Source organism: Carlito syrichta, unplaced genomic scaffold (assembly GCF_000164805.1).
Source record: "Carlito syrichta isolate Samal-C Ts95f unplaced genomic scaffold, Tarsius_syrichta-2.0.1 Scaffold316506, whole genome shotgun sequence".
Taxonomy (NCBI): Eukaryota; Metazoa; Chordata; class Mammalia; order Primates; family Tarsiidae; genus Carlito; species Carlito syrichta.
The window spans coordinates 124,791-135,054 of record NW_007260602.1 but is presented as its reverse complement, the minus strand read 5'-3'; the positions used below and the strand labels follow the sequence as shown (position 1 = coordinate 135,054).

Sequence of the window (10,264 nt, the reverse complement as noted above, 5' to 3'; positions counted from 1 at the left end):
CATATTCATTTGTCTCTTGGGTACACCTATATATCCTCTATGTCCTTTCCAGTGTTGGTCCTTCTGAATGGACATGCTGTCTGCTTTTCTCCCTTTCTCTGCCAATTCTTAGCCTCTGTAAAGCTATGTGGAGTAGGAAAAAATAATAATCTCAGAGTTGGAGAAGAATTTGAAAAGAAGCACAGGGGGTCCGATGGACTTTCAGTCCTAACATAACTGTGAAAGAATGTTTTTCCTGCCTTAGTGCTCACAGTTATCCCAGATTTCAGCAGCACCTGCCTGCCACCCTTGGAGAAGTAGCTAATGCCCAGGTTATCAACCCTGAGTTGTTGCGTGTCTTATTTAAAAGTGGGACAAATATCTAAAAGTTGAGGATGTGCTAATGTTTTTTTCATGGAGCATTTTCTTCTGATTCTTTTCTGTGACAGTTCTAAGGTAGTAGAACAGAGTCCAATGAGTAGAAGTTCCAAGGGACAGATTTCTTTCTTTTTTTAAGATTGGGGTCTTGCTATATTGTCTGGGCTGGTCTTGAATCCTGACCTCAAGCAATCCTCCCACCTCAGCCTCCCTCGTAGCTGGAGCTCCAGGAATAAACCACTGTGCCTGCCTACCAAGGGGACAGATTAACAGATTTTTATTCATTTCACAAACAAAACAAAATTTTGAACACAGCTTTCCAACGATGAAGACTAGAGTTGACTATATGTGTTCAAGCCTAACCTGGGTGGCTTCTTATAGAATGGGTTTGGGTAGCCAATGGGATTTAAACCTCAAGATTCTGATATTTGCCAGGTGTAGTGGCTTGCACTTATAATCCCAGTACTTTGGGAGGCACAGGCAAGAGGATTGCCTTAGTCCAGTGGTTCGAGACCAGCCTGGGCAACTTGGCGAGACCTCATCTCTACAATAAATCAAAAATAAGCCGAGAGTGGTAGCACACGCCTGTAGTTCCAGCTACTTGGAAGGCTGAGGTGGAAGGATCACCTAAGCCCAGCAGTTGAAGCTGAGGTGGCTGTGAGCATGCCACAGAACTCCAGCCTGGGCAACAGAGTGTGACTCCTACTCAAAAAAAAAAAAAAAAAAAAGATTCTGTTATTTGATGATTGCTTATCAAGATGTCTAGACTAGAAATATAGTCAGGAATAAATTATGACCCATGATTTTATATGGAATTATACCTAAAATAAACTTACATGCTTCTTTCAGATAACAGATAGCACATTAATACAATTTTCTATACACTGTCCTCGACTTCAAGTATTGGTGAGTTTGACTTTCAAAGTTTTGTGTGTTTATTGGATTTAATCGGAAGCGAGTGCTGTAGTTAAAGAACTCAGCTCTTACTTTCTTCTTAGTGTCAGGCTACCACTTTAGGAAAGGATGCTTGTCTAAATTGCCTTCTTACTAAGGACCAAGTGAGGACCTGAGTGAAATGGCAGACTGAGATAGATAGAAACTGGAAAAGCTGAATGTTTTCTGTATCTATGTTTGGAGGTCAAAAACTGACACGAAGAGTATGAGTTCTCGCTCCCAGATGACTTACACTCCATCCTGAATGAAGTTTACATTTCCCAAGATCCAGGGAATGAGATGGCCTAAAATACAATGTGCTTCTTCTTGGAACCACATATTCTTATAAAACAGAAGCAGTCAAGGTTTTCTTAGGGAGAGTTCTTGCTACTACTTTCAGTGATGCTGTAGGAAGGCATTCTGGTTGACACTTCTGTATCTAGGCTCACTTTTGGTGGAAGTACTTTTCTCACAGAACTATTCAAAACTGAGTCAAGAGTTCCGAGTTTCCCAGAATAAGGGTTTACAGGTAAATTGATGAAGAGATTATGTGATGAGATGATCACACCTGACAGCTATAAAGATTGTCTTCAGTTAGTTAATTGTTGGGGCATGCCCTTGTACCAAATATTCAATATTTAGTTCAAATTCCAGAAAACTCTACGAAAAGCTTGATCCCCACTTGTCCCTGTAGAGAAGAAAAGTGTTAATTTGAGATACGGGTAATTTTAAAGACTGCCTTCTTTGTTTGTGAACTAGTTCAAAGTCATTATGTTAATTTATAAAATGTATTTAGAGTCCTACACATGAAAGCATCAATTATTGATTGCCAAAAGCATAAACTCAGCAACTCTAGTGTGTTTTCTTCGTTTCACCCTACGGATCTAGTGATGGCTCTATTTGCATCAAAATCAAACACTGAAAGGTCTTCTTTCTGGTTTTACATAAGCCTTTGGCTAGAGGAATGCCAGAAGACATTTCAGCTTGCTTCCTTGTTCTATTTGGCTGCAGAGTCTGTCTCACTGTGAGCTGACCACAGACGATGGAATTCATTACCTGGGGAATGGAGCCTGCGCCCATGACCAGTTGGAGGTGATTGAGCTGGACAACTGCCCACTAATCACAGATGCATCCCTGGAGCACTTGAAGAGCTGTCACAGCCTGGAGTGGACAGAACTCTATGACTGCCAGCAAATCACGCGGGCTGGAATCAAAAGACTCAGGGTAAAGATGGCTGCATAATTCTCCAGCTCTGGTGTTTTCTTTTCTTCTTTTTCTTTTCTTCTTTCTTCTTTTTTTTTTCTTTCAGATTTAGATTCCTGTGATATTTATATTTACTTGGACATTTAGCAGGGAAAAAACACAGGGCAAATGTAAGGGTAGATGGTTTTATCCTGTGGTTCCAGATGGAAATTTGGTGGCAAAGTACCCACAAAGGGAAGTGAGAGACCCAAGAAATCAAGAAACTTAAAAATCATACTTGCTGTAAAAGTAGTGTTTAGTTCACTATATTTTATATATCCCTACCTCATGTTCCTTGTACTTTATGAAATCTTAGTACTTTAAATCCTACCTCAGACCCCATAGAATTAGGCATATGTCGGGTGCCGGGTAGCGACTGATTGTGTAATTATATAATGTCTTAAGTAGTGTTTGTATTTAGAACTCTTGGGTTAAGCATTGTTAGTCCCAATTGCCATGCTGACTTCTGCTTTTACAACGGGATGTAAATGTTAAAGCGATAAGCCCCTTTCAGACATTCCTTTGCTGCAGACTTGGAGACGCTAGTAATCTGCCTGCTTGCTCAGGTTAATTTATATGCAGTGACTGTATGAACCTACTTATCTGACATTCCACTCTGCCCGTTGGGTGGGTTTCTGTCAATCACGGGCAGTCAGGTTGAAGCCCACGAAAGGCACCTACCAATACCAAGTGTTCCCGTACCCATTAGGAGAGATTACCCAATCATGTAAAACCAAGTTTAGAGTTCTTTCCCCTCCTTCTGTAATGGTGTATAAAGACTGCTTGCCATGCTGGATTGGGGCTCTTGTCCCTGAAGCCACAGCCGGCTTCGTTCGTGAGCCCAGACTCGAGCCTGAATAAAGACCCTTGTGTGTTTGCATCAGAGTTGGCTCTTTGGTGGTCTCTCGGATTTTGAAATTTGGGTTTAACAGAAGAAAAGTAGGTCTCCTCCCAGCAGTCTCTCTCCAATAATGTCCAGGACTTAATAACAACCCAGAGTACACCACATTTTGGTTCTAAAGGAAAGAAAGGAGTAACATAAAATATTTGGTAAAATAAGATTTAAGAATTAATTTAACTTGCATTTTCTTTTCACATTAAACCCTTTTCCTAGAGTTATTTTTTAAGATAACAAATAAACAGAAGTATATTTTTTTCTTTTCCTTTGCTTCATCCACCATAATAAAGAGCCCCATGTGTAGCCAAATGATTAGAAGACAGGTTGTCAGCAAAGAAGTTATAAAAAGCTGGATGAATCTTTATGTTAGATTATTCCGGCCAGGCTCGGTGGCTCAGCCTGTAATCCCAGCACTTTGGGAGGCTGAGGTGAGTGGATTGCCTGAGCTTTTGGGTTCGAGATCCACCCGGCCAACTTGGTGAGACCTTGTCTCTATAATAAATCAAAAATTAGCCGGGCGTGGTAGCGTGCACCTGTAATTCCAGCTATTTGGAAGGCCGAGGCGGAAGGTCGAGGCTGCGGTGGCGGGGAGTGTGCCACTGCATTCCAGTCTGGGCAACAGAGTGAGACTCCAACTCAGAAAAAACAAAAAACAAAAACAAACAAACAAAAAGATTATTCCGTTCAACAGACATCGATTGGAACATCTGCTTCACACTTGCTGTAGGAAGACACTGTGCTTAGTTAGGCCCTTACCACCAGCCACTACAAAATCTATGTTGGCCTTATGGCCTTGAACAAATAAAAGAATACTAAAACTCATCTTGGGTTCCATTTGCCCTCAGTTCCTCCTTCCCCTTCAGTCATAGAGGACTGAGAGAATAACTGCACTGGGGAAGCCTTTGCAGCCATATTTCTTCTCCACCGAAAGAGAAGGCGAGCCACAGGTCAGCTACAGCCTCTTTTCTAGCTTACTCACACCAGGGCTCCTGGGCCTGCCTGGCTGTCAGGAATCTTGTACATCTTTTAATCCTTGGAAGATGGATCTGTTATATGTTCTTAAGTCACTTGGCACTTTCCCACTTTAGCTATTTATATGCATGTCTAGACTCCAAGCACCCAAGAGCAGGGTCCCCATCCTGATCACCTCTGTACCTCTCTCACTTAGCAGCTAACACACTGCATTGAACACAGAAAGAATTCAGAAATAATTAGTTTGTTGTTAAAAGAGGATGATGAGTGATTTTGTTTTTTTGTTTTTGTCTACTATTAGGATAAAAGAAAACATTGTTCCCAGTGACTCAAAAAAATAATTTTAAACGTACATAGCTTCTTCCTACTATAAGAATCCACCTGGGGATTTCTTGAAGCAAGATAAGAAATTGGTTGATATTTTCCTCCAGTTTTGCTATTATGGAAATAGGTACCATAGTTAGAATTGTTCTGGTCATTTGGAGCAACCTAGGATGGAACAAAGCGGAACCCCAGGCCTTCCAGCAACCTGAGCAGTGCTCAGCATCTGCCCTGCTTTCATGTTTGTTCAGCCCCTTGGTGGTTTTTCTGAGAAGCACATTGCTTTTTCTGTTTACGCCCTCTCTCTTAGTAATGTTTTTGTCTTGTTTCAGACCCATTTACCCAATATTAAAGTCCACGCCTACTTCGCACCTGTCACTCCACCCCCATCAGTAGGGGGCAGCAGACAGCGCTTCTGCAGATGCTGCATCATCCTATGACAATGGAGGTGGTCAACCTTGGTGAACTGAGTATTTAATGACACTTCTAGAGTTCCCGTGGAGTCTCTCCAGTGGAAGCTATCCCAGTGTTCTGGGCAAGGGTTACAAAGTGAGGGCAGTATCCAGATCCCCAGAGCCGCACATACTTACGCATACATACCCTCACCCCATCCACTCCAGCTCTGTGATTTTGGGAGTGAAGTTCGTGCTGGCTTTACCAAGTGGATTGGTAAAACTTAACCATTCCTGTTGGAGGCGCCCAGAAGAAAATTGTAGGCCAAGACAGCGGGAGGGGGCATTCCAGCAAACCCAGTGTTACTGCTACTGTGGTTTTTTTGCTTTTGTTTTTGTTTGTTTTTGTTTTTTCTCTAATTTTTTGTCAAGAGCTTTCTTTGGGGATTTTGGAACAGCAGTTGCAGTCCTCCAGGGTCAAGAAAAGCATGGAAAAACAATATATGGTGTACCTAGGGACCAGAAAGAAAGTTTCTCTGCATCCTAGAAATGGTAGTCATCCATTGTGACTACAGAGCTTCTGTGCTTCCTTGTTTCCATGCCAACATGCTGAGCATGCTCACAAAGAAGGCTCATCCATTCCTCATGTGTGTTAGCATTTGGCCCAGAGGTTTCCTAAATGGTTGCATTGAAATCGCTGAGGTCCAAATGAGATTACTTCCTCACTCATGGCCACCGTCGTAGCACACATGTGTGCCTGTCTTCCATTCCCTGTTGCTCCCTCCTGCACTCTTGCTTAGTTTGTCACCTGTTCATAGTCTGCTTACTCACTCAGTTGTTACTCTTTTGCTGTTGTTGTGTTTACAGTTTGCATTTTGGATGATTAGTTGGGATTACCAAACATTTTTAAAGGAGACATTATCAATAAATATTTTTTTAATTCTAAATCATACCATTAGGGAACCCTGCCTGAATCTTTGCCAATCTGAAGGGAAACTCTAACAAAGGCAAGAAAAACTATGAGAAGAAATTGATCTAAGACTATTTTGATGAAAACAAACTTTGCCTTTTGGTTTCTGTCATATCTTGTGATATATGATAATTCGCATGATGTGCCCAATGTTTCCCCTGCATATTTTTCCTTCTGTCAGACTCCACCGACTTAAAAAGAGAGAGAAATGCAGTAGTAGGAAAGAATGGAATGGCAAATCACAAAACTGAGCCTGAAATTTCCCACCACCCCAGATCAGACATCAGTGATTGACACTATCATATGTTCACTGAAATCAATAGGTGTGATCATGGCATCTGTGGCCTGTGTCTGTGAGGTTGTTCTGTTCTCGCAGGAGTGCAGCCGAAGGAGCTGTGCAGCCCAGCCAGTCTGTTTCTCTCTTCCCCCCATTTCAGCCTACTAGGGATATAAGAATGACCCTGTAACAGCTGCTATGCTGTATGTCAGTCAGTACTAATGGTCTCATATCCACCGTTGGCTTCTCAGAGGACCAGAACCTTTCCAGAACCTGTCTTTCTGCTCCAGACTCCCCCTGAATGAAGTATGACAGCAGCCAGGTGAATGCACTGGGACAGCCAGAAGAGAACCTTGAGAAGGAAGTAGAGGGCTTGGTGTTTCCGCCCAGCCTGGGCATCTGGGCACCAGAACTGAGGGATGGATTCAGTGCTCAGGATTCAAAGTCCAAGAGGCACTCCACCACCAGAAAATCACAGCAGACAAGGGAAATGAGTTTCTAAAGCACAGAAGTAGATCCTAAACCACAAGATTAGAAACCTGGTGTGATTTTTAAAGGGATGATTTAGGGGGGCGCTTTTAGGACATATTAATGTGTAGTCTTCTGAGTGATCCAGACTGTTAGAAGGCTTATTTTATTTATTATTTTTTTAAGATAAGGATCTCGCTATGTTGTCCAGGCTGAACTCAAACTCCTGAGGCACAAGCAATCCTCCTGCCTCAGTCGCCCAAGTAGTTGGAACTACAAGTGCGTACCATCACACCAGGCTAAAGAGGCTTGTTTCTTAATGTTGCAGTTGGTGGTTCTGCCAGGATATACAAGAAAAAGTTGAATTTCTTTCTCCATTGATTCAGAAGGCAATCACATAACAGGGTCCTAGAAGTCTATACCATTTTCATTATTTAGCATATTAAATTTATTTTAAATCTTATTTCACCACAAAAAGCTCAAATTACTCATTTAAAAAGCTCAAATTACTCATTTTATTCATTCTCCCTTCCCATTATCCTTTTCAAATTACTTCATAAGTAATAGACTTTTTAAAGTGAGACTTTCCTGGCTATACCACATACACACATATACATGCATGCACGCACATGCACTTCCAAATGTGGTTGATAATATCTAGATCCCCAGGTCATTGCTGAAACAAAACAAAAAGAGAGAGATTTAGGGGTCATCTGCTCTAAAGTTTAAGGTTTTTATTTTTTTAGTGCCTGAACAAATTGACCATAAAACTTGATTAGATTAGCCAGCATGGATTTGAATTGCCCAAGTTGAGGCTATTATGAAACTTCTTTACTTAAAAGATAAGTTTTAGGCCGAGCACAGTGTCTCACGCCTATAATCCCAACACTTTGGGAGGTGGAGGTGGGAGGATTGCCTGAGTCCACAGGTTGGAGACCAGCCTGGGCAACATGGCGAAACCTCATCTCTACAATAAGTCAAAAAAATTAGCTGGGCATGGTGGCACATGCCTGTAGTTCCAGCTATTTGGAAGACTGAGGCAGAAGGTTCACCTAAACCCAGCAGGTTGAGGCTGTGATGGCTGTGAGTGTGCTATTGCACTCCAGCCGGAGCATCAGAGTGAGACTCTGACTTAAAAAAAGTTTTGAGGTTTTCTTGATTTTTTTTTTTTTAGTTAGGAATCTCACTCTGTCACTCAGACTGTAGTGCATTGGTGCCATCACGGTTCACTGCAGCCTCAACCCCCTGGCCTCAGTCTTCCAAGTAGCTGGTGCATGCCACCATGCCTAGCTAAGTTCTTGATTTTTTTGTAGAGATGAGGTCTTGCTATGTTGCCCAGCTGGCTTCAAACTTCTGTCCTCTAGCAGTCCTCCTGCCTCAGCCTCCCAAAGTGCTGAAGGTTACAGGCATGAGCTACATCTTCTGGCCAAAAGATAAGTTTAAAAGACCCTATTCACCCGTTCATGAAGATCTTGGAAATGCTATTTTTCTACTAGAAGGGTATGCAGGAAGTCCCTAACATACAAACAAGTTCTGTTCTGAGAGCGCCTAAGTCCAATTGATTTAAGTTCAACACAGCCTAGGTACCCAACTAACACAATTGACTGTATAGTACCATATGTATTTAATGGACTGTACTGACACCTGGTGGAGAGAAATAATACATAAACCACAGGTGGGCATTGTTAAAATGTGTAACTTGAAGGTTCATATGTAGGGGACTTACTATGCTCATACTGGTCCTTGTGGATTTGTCCAGGTGATCCCTGCTGTTAAGCCAAATTCCAGCCTGTCTGAGCCAAGAACAGTCAAGTGAGAGAGAACAAAGACCCAGGGGTGTGCAGCACTGGCTTGTAATGGGGCCAGGCAGGAGCCTTGTTCCTTTCTCAAGAAAACTTGGCCCTTCAAGCTTGGAAGGAAATCCATTTTTATGCTAATTTGCAGTCTACGCCAGCTGATGAATACACTAGGACTTTGAGAACACAGAACATGGTAAGTCTTGTTCAGGTAAAAGCGTTCTGACACCTGAACATAATGCTTACTGTCTCAGCATCTGGAATATTTTAGAAAATTCAGTAAGGTTTGATGTATGGAAAATTCTTCTTAGGAAAAGTTTATTGGTCCTTTATTTATTTATTGAATTGGAGTCTCACTTTGTCACCCAGACTGGAGCTCAGTGATAAGCTCATGGCTGCTGCAGCCTCGACCTCCTGGGCTCAGGCATCCTTGCTCCTCAGTCTTCCAGTAGCTGGAACTACAGGTGTGTGCCACCACAGCTGACTAATTTTTTTATTTATTGTAAAGATGAGGTCTCACCAAGTTGTCCAGGCTGGTCTCAAACCTGTGGGCTCAGGCAGTCTTCTCGCCTCCACCTCCCAAAATGCTGGGATTACAAGCATGAGGCACCATGCCCGGCTTAATGGTCCATTTGTTTAACTTCATGGCCACTCCAGAATATGACTTTTATTATGAAAATACAGGGTGAACAGAGAGAAGAAATTTGGGATAAGAAGGTTACCCTCAAAGTTATCACCATAAATCTACACGTGGGCTCTGGAGAAGGTTCTTGAACATCCAGATCATCTCTTCTGAGCAGTCTTTCCCCTAATCTTCCTTATATTTTCCAGCATAGTTTGCTGCACCAGTATCTTTTACATCCTCTTCAGTGGCCCACTGGCTTTTTTCCCCACTGTTTTCCGCCATTTTCTTCCCACACTCACTCTTGCCCTCTACTGAAAACCTCCATCTCCCCTTCAGCAATGCTGCTGACTCCCACGTGTTCCTCTTGAGATCCTCACTAATCCAGGTCCTGTCGTGGGCAGCTTTACATTCAGCCACTGTCAGGTGCCCTGGGCCATTTTTCACTGGGTTATCTTTGATGTTTATTTACTGAATTTAGTTGAGTTTAAAAGCAAACTCTTGGATATTAGAAATAAGGGGATCTGGCCATAACCTTTCTTCCAATAATTGGTCTATGAAAGCACATTCTGCTTTGTGTAAAAATGTATTCTCCTATCCTGCTTTTATCTTTCCTGGAGGTAAAAGTATTCCTTACATGGTTTTTGTAAATTTCCACATTCATTAAGTGGATTTAGCAGATGTGAGAAATTTCACACCCTTGTGTCAAACCTTTTAGAGGGAAACTTGGTGAATAATTTTATGATGCTTTATTTTGGGCTTTCCAGGCTATTTGAATAGTTCAGTATAGCCATAATGCTTCAGTAGCCAAGTTCTCTTATTTCGTTTGACTGCCTTGTAAAATGCATTGTTACTGGTTTGATAGCCCACTAATGTCATGGGCGACTAAACAGAGCATGTGATGGAAGCTGCCTTGGTTCGAAGTTGTTAGGGAGTGTAAGTGTGTCACTGAAAGAAGAGAGAGGTTTCCTGTTTGCCTGTGTGGGCAGCATGTCCTTAGGCAGTGGTGTTGTTGG

At 42.2% G+C, this 10,264-nt stretch overlaps 1 protein-coding gene across 1 annotated transcript in view; it reads left to right on the top strand.

Moving 5' to 3' along the window:
• FBXL20 (F-box and leucine rich repeat protein 20) overlaps positions 1-6,067 on the top strand; it is a 27,052-nt gene extending 20,985 nt beyond the window's left edge. The window contains exon 9 of the mRNA XM_021707324.1: positions 5,056-6,067. Coding sequence (XP_021562999.1) covers positions 5,056-5,163 — 108 coding nt within the window. The 3' untranslated portion in view covers positions 5,164-6,067. The remainder of the gene's footprint in view (positions 1-5,055) is intronic.
• Positions 6,068-10,264: the final 4,197 nt, after the last annotated feature.